General features: G+C 51.6%; 1 protein-coding gene across 2 annotated transcripts in view; it reads right to left on the bottom strand.

The window, feature by feature from the left end:
* Positions 1 to 2,666: 2,666 nt before the first annotated feature.
* Positions 2,667 to 22,290, bottom strand: part of LOC142245840 (protein mono-ADP-ribosyltransferase PARP15-like) — a 446,514-nt gene continuing 426,890 nt past the window's right edge. For both annotated transcript variants that reach the window (XM_075318815.1, XM_075318814.1), the window contains exon 13: positions 2,667 to 3,393. In XM_075318815.1, coding sequence (XP_075174930.1) covers positions 3,101 to 3,393 — 293 coding nt within the window. In that variant the 3' untranslated portion in view covers positions 2,667 to 3,100. The remainder of the gene's footprint in view (positions 3,394 to 22,290) is intronic.

Raw genomic sequence — 22,290 nt, 5'->3', positions numbered from 1 at the left:
AGGAAAAAAAAATCATTGACCTGTAAGGCTACTTTCACACATCAGTTTTTTGGCATCAGGCACAATCCAGTGTGTGCCTGATGCAACCGGTCCGAATATGCAAAAACGGATGCGCTGGATCCTTTTTTTGACGGATCCGGTATACCGGATCCATAAAAAAAGGATCCGGTGCATCTGTTTTTGCATCCGTTTTGCCCATTTTTTTGCCGGAGACGTTTTTTTTACAATAAATTGGAGCATGCTCAATTTAAAAAAACGGATCCGGAGTCCGCATCCGGTTTTTGATGCATTACGCCGGCGTCCATAGACTTCCATTGTAAATCCCGCCGTATCGCGCCGGATCGTCAGAGACAAAAAACGTTACAAGAGACGTTCCATCCGGCTGCTGCATTAGCCAATTATGCCAGATCCGGCAAAAGCCGGATGCAACGCAATGCCATCCAGCACAATCCGGCGCTAATATAAATCAATGGGGATAAAACGGATCCGGCGCCTGATCCGTTTTATCCATTTTTTTCCGGATTGTGCCTGATGGAAAAAAACTGATGTGTGAAAGTAGCCTCAGAGATGACTATGAAATCAAGAAATTGATTAATTTGGAAAATAAAATAACATTTTTTTTAGCATGCACTTTGAAGATGACCTGAAATTTCTCCAGACTTTTCTATTTCAGTAACTACTTAAAGCGGGCTTTACACGCTACGATCTCGCTAGCGAGATCGCAAGCGATCGTACCCGCCCCCGTGGGTGGTGCATCACGGGCAAATCGCTGCCCATGCCGCACAACCTCACTTATCCCGGTCACACGGACTTACCTGACCTGCGACGTCGCTCTGGCCGGCGAACTGCCTCCTTTCTAAGGGGGCGGTTCGTTCGGCGTCACAGCGATGTCACACGGCAGGCGTCCAATAGAAGCGGAGGGGCGGAGATGAGCGGGACGTAACATCCCGCCCACCTCCTTCCTTCTGCATTGCCGGTGGAGGCAGGAAAGGAGATGTTCGTCGCTCCTGCGGTGTCACACACAGCGATGTGTGTTGCCGCAGGAACGAGGAACAACATCGCTAATAAGCAGAAAACGATTTTTTGTTTTAGGACGACCTCTCCGCGGCAAACGATTTTTACCGCTTTTGCGATCGTTTAAGGTTGCTCATAAGTGTCACACACTGCAATATCGTTAATGACGCCGGATGTGCGTCACAAACAACGTGACCCCGACGATAATTCATTAACGATATCGTAGCGTGTAAAGTCCCCTTGAGAGTTTCTGGGTTGTTATTTCACAGGAAATGCAGCAATATCTCACAACTCTAGAGATGTAATAAATAAATGACCGGTTTTTATCACTTTCTTTGTCATGGGGCTGATTCTTTACACAGTTTGGTATGGTCAGCACTCTGAACGGTGTCACAATTTGTCGAGACCCACCTTCCCCCTGTATTAACTCCCAGTTGTCAATTTTTTTATACATTTGTAACAGGAATAACAAATGAATAGAAAAACAATGGGTTAGAAGAAAAGATACACCATCATTATTTCACACTGAAAACAAATGTGCTCCAAAACTAGAGAGATGGGAGCTCTTCATTATCTTCCCTACTTAATTAACAGATTATTTTTAATACTAAGATGTCGGAATGTTCACAAAGCGATGTGTGGGGCCCCGAGGTTCGGTGTCGGTGCAGCGGTGCATTACCTTCAGGGACTCCACGCGGCTGGATCTTGTCACAGGTAGGAAATCCTCTATTTTGATTGTCGTGACGCCACTCTCAGAATTGCGGTCAGTGGAGACCGCCACTGCAGGTTAGGGGTGCCTGGGGCTGATAGTAGGTGCAGTCAGTTGTAATAGCCTCCTGAGAGTGAGGCATGCCCCAGGGTCCCGTGTAGGTGTGTGGAACTACAAGTCGCAAAATGACTCACACGCACAAGCAGGATGTCTTTCAGGGATTTTACTCACTGATGGTGGCAGGGTGAGTAACCCGGGCGTAGCTGGGATGAACCAGGCTGGAACCAGGTGTCCTTCAGGCTGACTTATGAGGGTGGCTACCAACTCGCCTTCCTTAGCCCGTTGTGTTTTGGGGTAACCCCTGCTTGAAGCCCTGCTGGGGTCGCCCAGGGAAGTTGCTGGTGCCTCTCTCCCCTTCTTTTTGGCCCGTTTGCTTTTAGCCTGGACCAGGTCACTCCGGCTGCTTGCCTCCTGTGAGCTATGGGCCCTCACTTTGGCTACGTGGCTGCGGACTCTGTGGTGTTGTCTTGGGGGTGTAAAGTGCCCCCTCATGCAGGTTTGGCAAAGGACAGGTGGATCTATCCCTGCACTGGGACCTGTTACCCATTTGGGCCTGGTATCTCCCTGACAGTCTCCTTACTTTCCACTCCGTTGCTCTCTCTTTAGCCGTGTGTGGATTTCGGGCAGCACTCCCAGGTGACCGTTCTCCCCCGTCGGTAGTCACTGCGCGTACGTTGTCAGAATTGTGTAGAGCTACAGGGTCTGCTTCTGCCCTCCCTGAACTTCACCACTCAACTGTCTTCTGCTCACTCTTCCCTCCTCTCCTGTTCTTGCCTACGTCACCTAGCAACCAGGCTCTCTACCACACCCCTCGAGTGGAGATGGAGGCTTCGCCCCCTCCTGGGATCCCCAGGGGTCCTCTCAAAGGTAAATGTGTGAGACCTGATCACTATGCGCCTGTGTAGTCACACCTCGGTCAGCCTTCTGGATTACCTGTTTTGTACTGTCCCCAGCATGGGTGCAGTACTCAGTGGTGCCTGACCAGGTCAATTACAGGCATCCATTATATGGACCCACAAGCCACACTTCTAGGGGTTGCTAATTCTTAATAAGCTGTTCTAGTGCAGAAAAAGAAATTGCAGCCTTTTTTTTTAAAGTCCCTGTAAATTAACAACACTTAAAACAATCAGCAAGAGTTTTTGGGTAGGCGGATTCCCTAATACTTCACTGATAATAAGGCTTTATTTTATTCACTGCCATCACCATGACATTTCAAGGTTATATCAAAAGAATACATATAAATGAATTTTTTAACATTTCTTATTGTGAATATTTTGAAAAACAGTTATAAAATTCTGTATTCTAAACAGCAGGCGATCAGGGTTTCTTGAATGTGATCAGGTATTCAGGGTAGGCAGCATCGTCATAAAAAACAACAAACATTTTTGGGTTTGCGACATCATCCACAACTGAATCATAGCGGCCTTTCTTGGGGTCACCATCGACATATGGGGCATCCTTGTATTCTTTCACTCCCTTACAATATCGTCCAGTTATCACTGCGGCTTGGTAGATGTATTTCAACCCATTAGCATCAGGACAAGAATATGTGTCACCACAAGAGTACTTTGAATCCTCAGCAAAGTAGGTCCCATTTCCATACGATGTTCCTGTTGGAAATTAAATCACTGATTTTACTAACGTGATCATAAGACAATACAATGTATGAAAGCTGTACTGCTGGCCATATACATTACAGAATAATGTTATTATGTTCCCATAATATATGAGCTGCTGTCATAATATTAAACCACAAAAAGAAGTAGGTCACTCAGTAAAGTCTGTGTAGAGGTTGTCGATTTCCTACGCTGGTTTATGCTATATGTTGTCTTCCTGTACTGTAAATGGTGTTTTATGCTAAACGTATTTTATTGATTATTATGAATATATGTTATATGTAAATGCTGGTAGCAGAGTGTAGACTCTCGATGTAATAGAGCCACGGATGTTTGCCAGCGGGCGCCACCTAGCGGGTGGGCTGAAGCAGCGTTAGATTAGACATATGATAGGACAAGGTTATTAGAGGAGGTGTGACACATGGCAAAAGGGTCAGCTAGTGGTGCAGCCCTTTTGGGGGCCAGTTCTGGATAAGGATTGAGTAAGAGAAGACATGACTATGGTATCAGGGCCAGTCAGAGAACTCTAAGGTAACCTCAAGAGATCTGGAGCTTATGTCTCACCCTGTCGGGCTCAGAGAAGTCGCACGATAAGACAGCCATCGGGGCCCAGAAGCAAACGACTGGGTGAGGAAAAGGGGGAATGAAGACACAAGCCCAGCAGCTTGAGGACACGATCGATTGCAGGTGATAGGACAAAAGAGAGTACCCCACAATAACTGAAACAGCATAACCGTAAGGAGTGAGGCCATGTGTGGCAGGCATAATAGTGTAAGGCTATGTGCACACCAGAAAAGTGATTTTTCTCAAGAAAATTTCTTGAGAAACTTCTGGGAGTTGAAAATTACCGCACCTGCGGTAAAAATCCGCACCAAAACCGCGGGAAAAACGCATGCAATTTTGCCGCGATTGTGCCGCGGTTTTGCCGCGGTTTTTCCGCAGGTTGGTCCCTGCGGTTTTTTTATGCTGAACTGCAATAAATAATATAGATAATTGATAGATAATAATCGATAGACAGACAGATAATGGATAGAGGGAAAGATGGATAGATGAATAGATAGATAGATAGATAGATAGATGAGAAAGACCTATATAATGTCCCACCCCCCTGCATATTCTAAGCTGGCACCCTTTAGTGACTTTCATGTGGCACTAAAGGGTGCCTAGCCTTGAATTTAGCCAAAAAATAAATAAATAATTTTAAAAAAAATGACATGAGGTCCCCCCATCTATTGTAGCCAGCTAGGGTAAAGCAGATGGCTGCAGCCTGCAGACCACAGCTGGCAGCTTCACCTTGGCTGGTAATCCAAAACAGAGGGCTCCCCACGCTGTTATTTTACATTAAATAGATAATTTAAAACAAAAAACGTGGGGTCCCCCCCCATATTGGATAACCAGCCAAGGTAAAGCAGACAGCTGGGGTCTGATATTCTCAGACTAGGGAGGTCCACTGTTATTGGACACTCCCAAGCCTAAAAATAGCAGGCCGCAGCCGCCCCAGAAGTGGCGCATCCATTACATGTGCCAATCCTTGTGCTTCGCCCCAACTCATCCCGTTGCCCTGGTGCGGTGGCAAATGGGGTAATATATGGGGTTGATGCCAGATGTGTAATGTCACCTGGCATCAAGCCCTGGGGTTAGTAATGTCACGCGTCTATCAGATACCTGACATCACCAACCCAGTCAGTAAGAAATAAAAAATAGACAACAAAAAAAGTTAACACTCCCCACATTCCCTCTTTCACCAATTTATTGACAAGAACAATCAAATCCGGGTCCGGCGTAATCCAATAAGGGGGGGGGGGGTCCCACAACGATCCATACCATAGTCACTGTCCCAGAAAGTGAAGAACAAAAGGTTCCCCATTGGCTGGGAGAGCAATGCAGTGACCTGAGCTAACATCAATAGGTCAGCCTAGGTCACTGCAGGGAATGCTTCTGTGCGGCGTCGAGGGAGTGTGACGTCTGTGTTTACTCTGCTCCACTTCCTCATCCTGGCATAATGACATCACTCCCTGCAAAACCGCAGGCAGCGATGAGCATTACCGCAGGTAAATTGCGGCTATACCGGGGGTATACCGCACATCATTTGCTACCTGCGGTATACCCCCGGAATTTCGCGATTACATTACAGTGAATGAAGTGAAATACCGGGGGTATTCCGCAGGTACCTGCGGAAAAGAAGTGACATGCACATTTTCTCAAGAAATTTTCTCAAGAAAATCTTCACAAAGAATTTTCTTGAGAAAAAAACGCAGCGTGCGCACAGCTATTTTTTTCCCATAGGTTTTGCTGGGAAATGTCTGCATAAAGATTTCAAACATTTCTCAAGAAATTTCCGCAGCAAAACCGCGGGTAAATCCGCAGGTAAAACGGCCTAGTGCGCACATAGCCTAAAGAATAAACTGTACAAGTTAGATTGGCCAAGAGAACTTTGTTTTACTACTTCGTCTACAATGGGGACCGGCAGCGGGGTAATGGACAATGGCCTGAATGAACCAGTAAGTGTCGCACACCCCGCCTGAAGTCATACATGCACACATGGGCTCCTTGGCGTTTGTGCCTTCCTTCATATAGACACACTTATACCCTCTGCATCAAAATATAAGCTTAATGGAAATATAGTATGTCAGCAGGATTTCACACCCCAAACTATTGATATGTGCATGTAGCTCTTTCAAAGACACACATCATATCAGCTGTCAGTCGGTGCAGGGCAGGGAATAGAGCTAGAGTGACACAGGCTTTAGATCTACAAAAAGCTCTTTAGCCTCATTTGCATATCAATTCAAAGTTGACTTCTCTGTAAGGAGGTAATAGACTGGCCATGTAAAGGTATTGCCGAATGATTCCTGTAGTTTCAGATAGCTTAATCTCACTTGATAGTTTATTCATCACATTATCTATCTGACAATTAGTTTTGTTAAAATTTGTGTTGTTTTAAAGAGAACCTGTCAGCTGATGTATGCCGCTCAAACCATAAGTAACAAGTATCAGCCACCGGCTATATGATCACAGCCAGGTATGTTTGACCCTCAAATGCTGCGCTACATTGTTTCGAAAAAAAAACCCTGACTTTTAATTGCTTCCGGGACCCCAACAGCTTCTCACTGTCCGCTGACAGTGACTGACAGGAAACTGCCTATGTGCATGTATAAGCAGAGACCTGTCAATCCAGGGTAGTGTTGCGGGCGGAGGGGACGCGCTCGCCGGGTCCGGGGCTTCTACTGCTGCTGCTCGGTGGCTCGAGCGGTGGGCCGGACCCGGGGACTCAAGCAGCGCTCCTCACCCGTGAGTGAAAAGGGATGGTTTGTTTGGGGAGAGAGTTTGTGACGCCACCCACAGGACATGGTGATGATGGCACCACCGCTGCTGGTGACGGGGATCCTGGGAGAGATGGTAGGGAGCAGCTAGGATGTTGTCCCCTCCGTGGGTAGGGGTTGGTGATCCTGGGGCCCAATGGTGTAACGGGGAGGCTGGATCGCTGGGGTGCGGGGTTGCAGGGGCAGCGCGGCGCGGTGCCGGATGGCACTGGTGTACTCACCCAGACAGTCAATGACAGAGTCTCTGGTAAACCAAACGGCCGGATAGATGGGTCCCGCAGCCGGCTGCAGTGTTGTTGTGCTCTCCCCGGACGGCTGATGGTGGCTGTATTTCCCTGCACCTGTTAGAATGTTCTGACTCCTGTGGTTGCCCACCGGTAGTCCGCTCCCCGGCGTATAGGTGCCGTAGGAGCCCATCTTGCCCGCAGGCACTGGGCCTTGGATCTCTAGCCTATGGCGGTGGCTGTATATCCTCTCGGTGTGGACTGTTGCCTTTTGTCGGGCCTTGGTTGTTGGGAAACCCCTGGGGTTCCTGTCACACTCGGATTTGACTATTGTCGGCGGCTCCAAGCCTAGTCGGGGTCCGATGGCCCTGCCTGTGTGCTTAGCTTCACTCCGCTCCCCGGTTCGGTACCGGCAGGCCACCGCCCGACCCCGGTCCTACGGTTCTGCAGAGGTCCACTACCTCCTGCAGACGGCCACCACCGTCTGCCAATCTTGCTGTCAGTGCCTGGGCTCCTACCAAGGCACACGCAGACGTTTCACTCCTCTCACTTTCACCTCCTAAAGTCATCTGTCTATTTTCCCGCCTCCAGGCCTGTGAACTCCTCGGTGGGTGGGGCCAACCGCCTGGCTCCGCCCCACCTGGTGTGGACATCAGCCCCTGGAGGGAGGCAACAAGGGTTTTTGTCTGACTGTTGTAACTGTCTAGGGTGGGGGGTGTGTATGTTGTTATGTCTGTGACTACCTGGCTAGTCCAGGGCGTCACAGTAGCCATTGGTGGACCACCTGTACGACTAGTTGACAGCACGGCTCAGTCCTCGGCTGTTACTAAAAGTATGTTTTTCTCTGAAACTCGGCAGAGTTTCAGAGTCAAACATACCTGACTGTGATCACACAAACAGTGGCTTATACACGCTGCTCACGGTTTCAGCAGCATATATCAGCTGTCAGGTTCCCTTTAATCCTAAGACAAAAACGCTCCAAAATGTTCACCACTAGGTCTGTGCAACTTGCTGTTCATTGCTTTTTGTCATGTATAACCTGTGGTCAGCAGAAGAGACAATGATAAAAGATGGATTATAGAAAATGGGGGCAGGTCTCACTCTACAGGAAAGGGGAGTTTTCTCACTCTACAAAAAATACACTGTGTGCACAGTTATTAGGCAATTGAGTATTTTGATCACATGATACCTTTTATACATGTTGTCCTACTCCACGCTGTATAGGCGAGAGCCAACTACCAATTAAGTAAATCAGGTGCTGTGCATCTCTGTAATGAGGAGGGGTGCGGTGTAATGAAATTAACACCCTATATAAGGTGTGCTTAAGCAATTTTCTTTCCTTTGGCAAAATCGGTCAGAAGAGAGATTTGACAGGCTCCGAAAAGTCCATAGTGTGAGCTGTCTTGCAGAGGGATGCAGCAGTCTAGAAATTGACAAACATTTGAAGCGTGATCACCGAACAATCAAGCGTTTCTTGGCAAATAGCCAACAGGGTCGCAAGAAGCGTGCTGGGCGAAAAAGGCGCAAAATAACTGCCCATGAATTGAGGAAAATCAAGCGTGAAACTGCCAAGATGCCATTTGCCACCAGTTTGGCCATATTTCAGAGCTGCAATGTTACAGAAGTATCAAAAAGCACAAAGTGTGTCATAGTCAGGGGCATGGCCAAGGTAAGGAAGGCTGAAAAACCACCACCTGTGAACAAGAAATATAAGATAAAACGTCAAGACTAGGCCAAGAAATATCTTAAGACTGATTTTTCAAAGGTTTTATGGACTGATGAAATGAGAGTGACTCTTGATGGGCAGATGGATGGGCCAGAGGCTGGATCAGTAAAGGGCAGAGAGCTCCACTCCGACTCAGACTCCAGCAACGTGGAGGTGGGGACTGGTATGGGCTGGTATCATCAAAGATGAACTTGTGGGACCTTTTTGGGTTGAGGATGGAGTGAAGCTCAACTCCCAGACCTACTGCCAGTTTCTGGAAGACAACTTCTTCAAGCAGTGGTACAGGAAGAAGTCAGTATCGTTCAAGAAAAACATGATTTTCATGCAGGACAATGCTCCATCACATGCATCCAACTACTCCACAGCGTGGCTGGCCAGTATTTTAGATGGTAAGCTCTCACGAGCAGGGTTGTCTTTTTTTCCCCTCTAAATATTGGATTTTCTATAACTGTTACTTGTTTGTATATCATCCTCCTGAATTGTAAAGCGCTGCGGAATATGTTGGCACTATAGAAATAAAGATGATTATTATTAATATTATTATCTATATATATAATTGCCTTATTCTGTCTGTCTGTCTGTCTGTCTATCTGTCTTGCTCCAAAATTGTGACATCGTGACAGTGTCCTTACAGTGACAACTGTCGGATTGGCCGCTGGGCTCGGCCTGGCCCCGCCCCCCCATGGATTGGCCGCTCGCCTCGGCCTGGCTCCGCCCCCCGCATGGATTAGCCGCTCGCCCCGGCCATCCACACGCATAGCCCGCTCCAGCGTACACCGGCTCCCGGTACACATGTGCAGGGAGCCGGCATACGCTGACGCCTCGCTCGCTCAGCCCCGCTCCAGCGTACACCGGCTCCCGGTACACATGTGCAGGGAGCCGGCATACGCTGACGCCTCGCCCACTCGCCCCCGCCACACGTTGGCACACTCGGCCCCGCCCCCGGCGGACATAACCTTGCGATGCTGGGATCGTGACGGAGCCGGTGTACGCTGGTAACCATGATACACATCGCGTAACTATAGGAAGCGCTTCCCTTAGTTACCCAATGTGCATCATGGTTACCAGCGTACACCGGCTCCTGGTACACATGTGCAGGGAGTCGGTATACGCTGATGCCTCGCCCGCTCAGCCCCGCCCCGGCACACGTTGCCACGCTTGGACCCGCCCCCGGCGGCCCCAGCATGGGGGATGGAGCATGATGGGGGGTGCGCAGCATGGGGGATGGAACATGATGGGAGGTGCGCAGCATGGAGGATGGAGCACGATGAGGGGTGCGCAGCATGGGGGATGGAGCACGATAAGGGGTGTGCAGCATGGAGGATGGAGCACAATGGGGGTGCGCAGCATGGGGAATGGAGCATGATGGAGGGTGCGCAGCATGGGGGATGGAACACGATGGGAGGTGCGCAGCATGGGGGATGGAGCATGATGAGGGGTGCGCAGCATGGGGGATGTAGCACGATGAGGGGTGCACACCTCCCCCCAAAACACACACACACACCGCCACACCCGCACAACACACCACACACACACTGGGAACCACAAACACCGCCCTACACAGACACCCACACACACAGACAACGCCGCACACAGAACACCCAACACACGGCGGCATAAGTAAATATATGCACATACCGCGCAACACACACACTGCACAAAACATACCTCCCCCCAAAACACACACACGCACTCCACACCCACACAAACCGCGCAACACAGACAGCACCACACACACAGAACGCTGCAGACTCAGATCGCTCCACAAACAACGCAACACACACAACGCAACACACATACAACACACCCCTGCTCTCACCCCCCCCACCCAGACAACACCCAGAACATTTACAGCGCCCTACACAAACACTGGCAACTACACACAACAACATCTATATATATATATATATATATATATATATACATATATATATATATATATATATATATATATATAACAAAAATCATACATTAACTACACAATACGTAAATTCTAGAATACCCGATGCGTTAGAATCGGGCCACCTTCTAGTCTATATATATAATTGCCTTATTCTGTCTGTCTTGCTCCAAAATTGTGTTGTTACAGTGACATTGTGTCCTTACAGTGACAACCGTCGGATTAGCCGCTGGGCTCGGCCTGGCCCCGCCCCTCCACATGGATTGGACGCTCGGCCTGGCCCCGCCCCCCGCATGGATTAACCATTTGGCCAGGCCCGCCCCCCGCACACGATGACCGCTAGGCCATGCCCCCGCAAGCGATGCCCGCTAGGCCACACCCCCGCATGCGCTGCCCGCTAGGCCACTCCCTCCGCATGCACTGCCCGCTAGGCCACGCCCCTGCACGCGATGCCCGCTAGGCCACGCCCCCTCACACTATGCCCCGCTAGGCCACGCCCCCTCACACTATTATACTCCTCTATGAGGGGTTCGCAGCATGGGGGATCGAGCACGATGGGGAGTGCAGCATGGGGGATGGAGGACGATGGGGGGTGCAGCATGGGGAATGGAGCACGATGGGGGGTGCAGCATGGGGGGTGGACCACGATCGGGGGTGCCCAGAATGGGGGGATGAAACACGATGGGGGGTGCGCAGCATGGGGGATGGAGCACGATGGGGGGTGCAACATGGGGGATAGAGCATGATGGGGGGTGCGCAGCATGGGGGATGGAGCACGATGGGGGGTGCAGCATGGGGGATGGAGCACGATGGGGAGTGCAGCATGGGGGGTGGAACACGATGGGGGGTGCCCAGAATGGGGGGATGAAACACGATGGGGGGTGCGAAGCATGGGGGATGGAGCACGATGGGGTTGCGCAGCATGGGGGATGGAGCACGATGGGGGGTGCGCAGCATGGGGGATGGAGCACGATGGGGGGTGCACAGCATGGGGGATGGAGCATGATGGGGGGTGCGCAGTATGGGGGATGGAGCACGATGGGGGATGCGCAGCATGGGGGAAGGAGCACGATGGGGGATGCGCAGCATGGGGGAAGGAGCATGATGGGGGGTGCAGCATGGGGGGTGGACCACGATGGGGGGTTCACACCTACCCCCAAAACACACACACACCGCCACACACGCACCGCACAACACACCACACACACACTGGGAACCACAAACATCGCCCTACACAGACACCCACACACACACAGACAATGCTGCACACACCCAACACACAAACACCACGGCACACACAAATATATGCACATACCGCGCAACACACACATTGCACAAAACATACCTCCCCCCAAAACACACACACGCACTCCACACACACACCCCCACACAAACCGCACAACACACACAGCACCACACACACAGAACGCTGCAGACACAGTGCTCCACAAACAAGGCAACACACACAACGCAACACACATACAACACCGCTCTCACCCCCCCACCCAGACAACCCCCCGCACACAATGCCCGCTAGGCCATGCCCCCGCACGTGCTGTCCGCTAGCCAACGCCCCCCACACGCAATACACGCTAGGTCACGCCCCCGCACACGATGCCCACTAGGCCACACCCCCTCACACTATGCCCGCTAGGCCACGCCCCTCACACTATGCCCGCTAGGCCACGCCCCGCACACGATGCCCGCTAGGCCACACCCCCTCACACTATGCCGCTAGGCCACGCCCCCTCACACTATGCCCGCTAGGCCACGGCCTCTCACACTATGCCGCTAGGCCACAGCCCCTCACACTATGCCCGCTAGGCCACGGCCCCTCACACTATGCCCTCTAGGCCACGCCCCCTCACGCTATGCCCGCTAGGCAACACCCCCTCACACTATGCCCGCTCGGCCACGCCCCCCTCACACTATGCCTGCTCGGCCACGCCCCCCTCACACTATGCCTGCTCGGCCACGCCCCCACACATGTTGGGCACCTGTACACCTCCCCCCCAGGACTACTCCTCCCATTATACTCTTCCCATTATACTCCTCCTATTATAATCCTATTATACTCCTCTCTGAGGGGTTCGCAGCATGGGGGATGGAGCATGATGGGGAGTGCAGCATGGGGGATGGAGCACGATGGGGGGTGCAGCATAGGGGATGGAGCACGATGGGGGGTGCAGCATGGGGGGTGGACCACGATGGGGGGTGCCCAGAATGGGGGGATGAAACACGATGGGGGGTGCGCAGCATGGGGGATGGAGCATAATGGGGGGTGCAACATGGGGAATGGAGCACGATGGGGGGTGCGCAGCATGGGGGATGGAGTACGATGGGGAGTGCAGCATGGGGGATGGAGCACGATGGGGGGTGCAGCATGGGGGATGGAGCACGATGGGGGGTGCAGCATGGGGGATGGAGCACGATGGGGGGTGCAGCATGGGGGGTGGACCACGATGGGGGGTGCCCAGAATGGGGGGATGAAACATGATGGGGGGTGCGCAGCATGGGGGATGGAGCATGATGGGGGTGCGCAGCATGGGGGATGGAGCACGATGGGGGGTGCGCAGCATGGGGGAAGGAGCACGATGGGGGGTGCAGCATGGGGGGTGGACCACGATGGGGGGTTCACACCTCCCCCCAAAACACACACACACCGCCACACACGCACCGCACAACACACCATACACACACTGGGAACCACAAACACCGCCCTACACAGACACCCACACACACACAGACAATGCTGCACACACCCAACACACAAACACCGCGGCACACACAAATATATGCACATACCGCACAACACACACATTGCACAAAACATACCTCCCCCCAAAACACACACACGCACCCCACACACACACCCCCACACAAACCGCGCAACACACACAGCACCACACACACACAATGCTGCAGACACACAGCGCTCCACAAACAATGCAACACACACAATGCAACACACAAACAACACCACTCTCACCCCCCTCCCCCACCCAGACAACACCCAGAACATTTACAGCGCCCTACATAAACACTTGGCAACTACACACAACAACATCTATATATATATATATATATACACACACATATAACAAAAATCATACATTAACTACAAAATACGTAAATTCTAGAATACCCGATGCGTTAGAATCGGGCCACCTTCTAGTTATTAATAAAGGTCTAAAACAGGGGTCTCAAACTCAGCTGGGTGTATGGGCCGCACACAGAAAAAAAATAATTTGAGGGGCCGCATTCTTTTCAGGACAAAGTGACATTGGTAGTGGTACCATATATATATATATATATATATATATATATATATATAACGCACACATTTTTTTTGTAAGTAATACAGTTTTATTTACAATAAGCACTGCATAGTAATTTTGGCCAACATCTTGTAGTAATGTGCCCCATCCTGTTCCCCATTCTGTAAAAATGTGCGCATCCTTGCCCCCTTGTAGCAATGGGCCCCATGCAGGTCCCCTTCTTATAATAATGTGCCCCCATGCAGGTCCCCTTCTTGTGGTAATGTGCCCCATATGCAAGTCCCCTTCCTACAGTAATGTGCTTCATGCAGGTCCCTTTCTTGTATTAATGTGCCCCATGCATGTCTTCTTGTAGTAATCACACACACACAAACCCTGTGCAGCCTCAGCTAACAGACACACACACACACACACACACACACACAAACCCTGTGCAGCCTCAGCTAACAGACGCACACACACAAACCCTGTGCAGCCTCAGCTAACAGACACACACACACACACACACACACACACACACCCTGTGCAGCCTCAGCTAAGACACACACACACACACACACACACACCCTGTGCAGCCTCAGCTAACAGACAAATACACACACACACACAAACCCTGTGCAGCCTCAGCTAACAGACACACACACACACACACACACACCCTGTGCAGCCTCAGCTAACAGACACACACACACAAACCCTGTGCAGCCTCAGCTAACAGACACACACACACACAAACCCTGTGCAGCCTCAGCTAACAGACACACACACACAAACCCTGTGCAGCCTCAGCTAACAGACACACACACACACACACTCCCTGTGCAGCCTCAGCTAAGTCACACACACACACACCCTGTGCAGCCTCAGCTAACAGACAAACACACACACACACACACACAAATCCTGTGCAGCCTCAGCTAACAGACACACACACACACACACCCTGTGCAGCCTCAGCTAACAGACACACACACACACAAACCCTGTGCAGCCTCAGCTAACAGACACACACACACACACACACACACACACACACACCCTGTGCAGCCTCAGCTAACAGACACACACACACACACCCTGTGCAGCCTCAGCTAACAGACACACACACAGACCCTGTGCAGCCTCAACACACACACACACACACACACACACACCCTGTGCAGCCTCAGCTAACACACACACACACCCTGTGCAGCCTGAGCCAGCAGCAGAAACACACACACACACACACACACCCTGTGCAGCCTCAGCTGACACACACACACACACACACACACACACCCTGTGCAGCCTCAGCCAGCAGCAGAAACACACACACACACACCCTGTGCAGCTTCAGCGGACACACACACACACACACACACCCTGTGCAGCCTCAGCCAGCAGCAGAAACACACACACTCACACACACACACACCCTGTGCAGCCTCAGCCAGCAGCAGAAACACACACACTCACACACACACACACACACCCTGTGCAGCCTCAGCTGACACACACACACACACACACACCCTGTGCAGGCTCAGCCAGCGGCAGAAACACACAAAAACATTCTGCTCACCTATCCTCCGTCGGCTCAGCAGCACGCAAGCATGTGGACCCGATAATGATCACAGCTCCTGCCTGTCACTGCTGAACTTTCTGCCGGCGCGTGCAGAGCACTCAGAGCAGTTCTCACTGCACAACAGCCACTGGCCAATCACAGGTAAGCATCTGAGGTCATATGGAGCAGGTGCTTGCCTCTGATTGGCAGGCGGCTGTTATTGTGTTCTGCAGCGAGAACTTTACTGTGCCCGGCAAAGGCAAAACTGTAAACTGAAATAGATAGCTGGAGGCTGCGGCCTCTTGCACCGGTCGCCATCTTTACCGGGTCCACGGGCCAGCGGGCCGCAAGAAGCCACCTGAAGGGCCGCATGCGGCCCGCGGGCCGCGTGTTTGAGACCCCTGGTCTAAAACATGAAAAAATAATGACATGGCCCCCTTGTTCACCTGAGCTGAACCCCATAGAGAACCTGTGGTCCCTCATAAAATGTGAGATCTACAGGGAGGGAAAACAATACACCTCTCGGAACAGTGTCTGGGAGGCTGTGGTGGCTGTCGCATGCAATGCTGATCGGAAACAGATCAAGCAACTAATAGAATCTATGGATGGTAGGCTGTTGAGTGTCATCATAAAGAAAGGTAACTATTAGTGTTGAGCGAGTATGCTTGTCACTACTCGGTACTCGCACGAGTATCACTGTACTCGGGCTACTCAGCGGGGACCGAGTAATCTCGCGATACTCGTGCTGTACTCGTGGTCTTCATTTCTGCATGTTGGCGCTCTTTTGAGAGCCAGCCCTCATGCAAGGAATGGCTGGCAGACCACTGCAATGCCACAGCCCTGTTAGTTGTGGAATTGCAGTGATTGGCCGGCCTGCACAGCGTGACCGAGCCTTTATACCGGCGGGCGCGCTGTGCTCTGCACACAGCGATCCAGACAGTCAGTGCAGGGAGAGTGTTGCTGCTTCAGGGAAAGGTTTGCGGCCCTTTATAGTTATTTCCGTAGCAGGGCTGCAAACAGTGTGACCAGAAGTCCTTCTCAGGACTATTGTAGTTGTATACAGGCAGGCAGGGTATAGCCAGGTCGGAGTACAGGAGCAGAGTCCTTCTCAGGACTATTGTTGCTGTATACAGCCAGGGCAGGCAGGGTATAGCCAGGTCGGAATACAGGCTAGTGACCAGAATAGTCCTTCTCAGGACTATTGTAGCTGTATACAGGCAGGCAGGCAGGGTATATAGCCATTCCTAGTGGTGACCGTATACCAGGCTTCATCATATCTGGGGCTGGTGTACACAGTCTAAAACAGTCCTGATAGTGTCAGACCTCTCAGTAATTGTCGCTCCTAAAAACCTGTTAGGTTCTTAGTGCGTCCGTGCTTGCATTTAAAAACCGCACGTGTGTGCCTGTCGGTGGCAGCGTACAGGTGCACTTGTGTGCGTTTTGCACAAACTTGGATATAACGCACAAGTCTAGTGAATACACGTCAGCACAGCATTGCACAATGCGCAAGGGCATTGGCAACGAACAAGGAAGTGGACGTGATGGTGGTGCAGGCAGAGGCCGAGGTCGTGGGCAAGCTCTAATTTCGCCACAACAAAGGGCCACATCTACTCGCTCGCACGTCCTGTCCCAAATTCTTGGGGACCGCAGCAGTACACCGCTCTTGAACCAAGACCAGTGTCAACAGGTTGTTAGTTGGATAGCGGATAATGCTTCCAGTCAGATTGGCACCACCACAAACACTCTGTCTTCCACACGGTCAAGTGTCAGTAGCCGTGATACTGCACCGCACATTTCAGAACCTGATCCTCCTTCCTACCACAAGGCTGAGTACACGTCCACGGACATTACTGATCCCACACTTGGACACTCGGAAGAGCTGTTCATGTTTCCATTCGCACATTCTGGCCTCTCGCCAGCTCCTGTTGAAGTGGGTCATGAGGAGATCGTATGTACAGATGCCCAAATATTTGAGCAGCCACGTTCTCACGAAGTTGGCAATGTGTCTCAACAAGGGGTGGACGATGATGAGACACAATTGTCAGGAAGTCAGGAGGAGGAGCAGGGTGCGGAAGAGGAAGACGACGTGGTGGATGATCCAGTAACTGACCCAACCTGGCAGGAGGATATGCAGAGCGAGGACAGCAGTGCACAGGGGGAGGGAGGTGTAGCATCCCAACAGGCAGTAAGAAGCAGGGTGGTAGCCCCAGGCAGAAATCAGGCAACCGTTCCCCGGAACAACAACACGACACAAGGTGCCTGTACAAATGTTAGGTCTTCCCGAGTCTGGCAGTTTTTTAAGTTGGCTCCAGATGATTCTAAAAAGGCCATTTGCAACACCTGCCGTGCCAGCATCAGCAGGGGTACCAAAACTAGCAGCCTGACCACCACCAGCATGATCAGGCACATGTCAGCCAAGCACCCGACTTTGTGGGAGGTACAACAGAGTCAAGGAGCAGTGCTTGCTGATATCACTGCTACGTCTTTGCTTGTTGTGCATGCGAGCCAATCCCCTGTCCATGCTGCCTGCGAACAAGCCTCCTCCGGCCCTGCACCTGCAGTTGCCTACGCAGAAATAACACCATCATCAAGCACGTCCTTGTCCCAGGGTAGCGTTCAGTTATCAATTCAGCAAACCTTTGAACGCATGCGCAAATACACTGCCAACGCCCCACATGCCACAGTTCTAAATGCTAACATTTCGCGACTGCTTGCGCTGGAAATGTTGCCTTTTAGGCTGGTGGAGACAGAAGCATTCCGCGACCTGATGGCGGCAGCTGTCCCACGTTACTCGGTCCCCAACCGCCACTATTTCTCCCGGTGTGCCGTCCCCGCATTGCATAACCACGTGTCACAAAACATCACACGTGCCCTGAACAACGCTGTTTCAGCCAAAGTCCACCTCACCACAGACACGTGGACAAGTGCTTGTGGGCAAGGCCGCTACATCTCGTTGACGGCACACTGGGTTAATATTGTGGAAGCTGGGACCCAGTCTGAGCGAGGGACGGAACACGTCCTTCCCACACCAAGGTTTGCAGGCCCTACCTCAGTCAGGGTTTCACCCACACTCTACAGCTCCGGAATGTCATGCTCCTCAGCCTCATCCTCCTCCTGCGCATCCTCATCCACTTTACCCTCCACACCAGTCCCAAGCTGGAAGCACTGCAGCACTGCCTCGGCGAAGCGGCAACAGGCTGTGCTGAAGCTAATCTGCATAGGTGACAAACCCCACAATGCAGAAGAGGTGTGGACAGCTCTGAAACAGCAGGCAGATCACTGGCTCACACCTCTGAACCTAAAGCCAGGAAAGGTCGTGTGTGACAATGGCCGGAACCTGGTGGCGGCTTTGAGGCGAGGCCAGCTGACACATGTTCCATGCGTGGCCCATGTGCTCAACCTCGTGGTTCAGCGGTTTCTAAAGTCATACCCAGAGCTGTCTGATCTGCTGGTAAAAGTTCGCCGCCTGTCTGCACATTTTCGAAACTCACCTACTGCTTCAGCCGGCCTTGCCGACTTTCAGCGCCGTTTGCATCTTCCGGCTCACAGAGTGGTGTGTGATGTCCCCACGCGTTGGAATTCAACTCTGCACATGTTGGTCAGGATATGTGAGCAGAAGAGGGCAGTTGTTGAGTACCTGCATCACCTAAGCCGTCGGGAAATGGGTCAAACTCCACACATAACACCTGAGGAGTGGAGAAGATGGATGTCCGACGTATGTACCATTCTCCAAAACTTTGAGGACTCCACCAAGATGGTGAGTGGGGATGACGCCATTATTAGCATCACCATACCGCTTCTCTGCCTTCTAAAACGGTCTCTGTTCAAAAACAAACATGATGCATTGCAGGCGGAGCGCGATGAGTTGGAGCAAGAAACAGTAGTGGGTGTGGGTGATAACACACAGCCGAGCCTCGTCTCATCACAACGTGCAGTGGAGGACTATGACGAGGAGGAGAATGAAGACATGGAGCAACTCTCCGGCCAAATTGAGGATATGACATGCATACCAGTCATATCCTCGGTTCAGCGTGGCTGGCCAGAGGACAGGGTAGATGAGGAGGAGGAGGAGGAGGAGGACAGCATGTTCAGTCATCGTGTTGGTCAGGATACTGAAGTACTGGCTGTTAAGAGTCTGGCGCACATGGCTGACTTTATGGTAAGCTGCCTGTCTCGTGACCCTCGCGTTAAGAACATCTTGGCCGACAATCATTGCTGGTTGGTAACACTGTTAGACCCACGCTACAAGGAGAACTTTATGTCTCTTATTCCCGAGGCGGAGAGGTCAGCCAAAATGCAGCAGTTCCGGAAGGCCATAGTCACGGAAGTAGGCAAAGCATTCCCCTCACAAAACGCTAGCGGCATAGGTCAGGAATCAGTGGACAACCAAGGCGTACAGCCGAGAGGGGCACAAGTCCAATCCGCCAGAGGTAGGGGAACAGTCTTTAAGATGTGGGACAGGTTTCTCAGCCCCTCACGTACCACAGCCCCTGAGGTGCGGGGTAGTGCCACAAGAAATCCTAAGGGTACCTTCACACTTAGCGATGCAGCAGCGATCCGACCAGCGATCTGACCTGGTCAGGATCGCTGCTGCATCGCTACATGGTCGCTGGTGAGCTGTCAAACAGGCAGATCTCACCAGCGACCAGTGAACAGCCCCCAGCCAGCAGCGACGTGCAAGCGACGCTGCGCTTGCACGGAGCCGCTGTCTGGAAGCTGCGGAGACTGGTAACTAAGGTAAACATCGGGTATGGTTACCCGATGTTTACATTAGTTACCAGTGTGAGCAGGGAGCAGGGAGCCGCGCACACTGAGCGCTGGCTCCTTGCTCTCCTAGCTACAGTACACATCGGGTTAATTAACCCGATGTGTAATGCAGCTACATGTGCAGAGAGCAGGGAGCCGCGCACACTGCTTAGCGCTGGCTCCTTGCTCTCCTAGCTGCTGTACACATCGGGTTAATTAACCTGATGTGTACAGCAGCTACATGTGCAGAGAGCCGGAGCCGGCAGCACAGGCAGCGTGAGAGCTGCAGAGGCTGGTAACTAAGGTAAATATCGGGTAACCACCTTGGTTACCCGATGTTTATCTTGGATACAGCTTACCTCAGCTGTCAGACGCCGGCTCCTGCTCCCTGCTCGCTTCATTTGTCGCTCTCTTGCTGTCACACACAGCGATCTGTGTGTCACAGCAGGAGAGCGGCTTTGAAGAAAACGAACCAGGGCTGTGTGTAACGAGCAGCGATCTCGCAGCAGGGGCCAGATCGCTGCTCATTGTCACACACAGCGAGATCGCTAATGAGGTCACTGCTGCGTCACAAAAAGCGTGACTCAGCAGCGATCTCGGCAGCGAGCTCGCTGTGTGTGAAGCACCCCTAAGTTTGCCCAGATGCTCAAGGAGTACCTTGCAGATCGAACAACTGTACTCCGACATTCCTCTGTGCCTTACAATTATTGGGTATCCAAGCTGGACACGTGGCATGAATTGGCTCTCTACGCCTTGGAAGTCCTGGCCTGCCCTGCCGCTAGCGTTTTGTCAGAGCGTGTTTTTAGTGCCGCAGGTGGAATCATTACAGATAAACGAACCCGCCTGTCAACTGAAAATGCTGACAGGCTGACTCTGATCAAGATGAACAAGGGTTGGATTGGGCCAGACTTCACCACACCACCAGCAAATGAGAGCGAAATTTAACATTTGTAACGGGAATTTGCCATGTACCTACACTCACCCATGGGTACACACTTCTAGACTTTGGATAATCGCTGGACTGCTCCTCCTTCTCCTCATGCGCCACCATGATGACCGTTACAATAGTTAGGCCATTGTTTCAGGTATACCCCCAGTGGTAAATTTTTTCGCCCATTCTTTCAGAATGGACATTACAACGACAGGAGACCCGCTCCTTTGCAATGGGAACAATGTTTTGAGGCCCTCATGCACGTCTCTATCCAGGGACAATGTGGAGCCTCCCAATTTTTGGCTGCCCTGCCTAAGGGCTATACTACAATAGACCCACTTTCTTACAATGGGCACTTCAGGTTTACAGGCCCACATGCACCTCTCTATCCAGGGACAATGTGGAGCCTCCCAATTTTTGGCTGCCCTGCCTAAGGGCTATACTACAATAGACCCACTTTCTTACAATGGGCACTTCAGGTTTACAGGCCCTCATGCACGTCTCTATCCAGGGACAATGTGGAGCCTCACAATTTTTGGCTGCCCTGCCAAAGGGCTATACTACAATAGACCCACTTTCTTACAATGGGCACTTCAGGTTTACAGGCCCACATGCACCTCTCTATCCAGGGACAATGTGGAGCCTCCCAATTTTTGGCTGCCCTGCCTAAGGGCTATACTACAATAGACCCACTTTCTTACAATGGGCACTTCAGGTTTACAGGCCCTCATGCATGTCTCTATCCAGGGACAATGTGGAGCCTCCCAATTTTTGGCTGCCCTGCCAAAGGGCTATACTACAATAGACCCACTTTCTTACAATGGGCACTTCAGGTTTACAGGCCCTCATGCACGTCTCTATCCAGGGACAATGTGGAGCCTCTCAATTTTTGGCTGCCCTGCCAAAGGGCTATACTACAATAGACCCACTTCCTTACAATGGCCACTTCAGGTTTACAGGCCATCATGCACGTCTCTATCCAGGGACAACGTGGAGCCTCCCAATTTTTGGCTGCCCTGTCTAAGGGCTATACTACAATAGACCCACTTTCTTACAATGGGCACTTCAGGTTTACAGGCCCTCATGCACGTCTGTATGCAGGGGCATTGGTGAACCTCACAATTTTGGACTGCCCTGGCAAAGGAAAATACTACAAAGACTCACTTCCTCAAAATGGGCACATTAGACTCAAGAGGCCTTCATGTACGTCTCTTCTC

The sequence above is a fragment of the Anomaloglossus baeobatrachus genome, chromosome 7, assembly GCF_048569485.1.
Source record: "Anomaloglossus baeobatrachus isolate aAnoBae1 chromosome 7, aAnoBae1.hap1, whole genome shotgun sequence".
NCBI classification, from domain to species: Eukaryota; Metazoa; Chordata; class Amphibia; order Anura; family Aromobatidae; genus Anomaloglossus; species Anomaloglossus baeobatrachus.
Note: the sequence above shows the minus strand (reverse complement) of the source record. Positions and strands in the feature narration are given on the sequence as shown.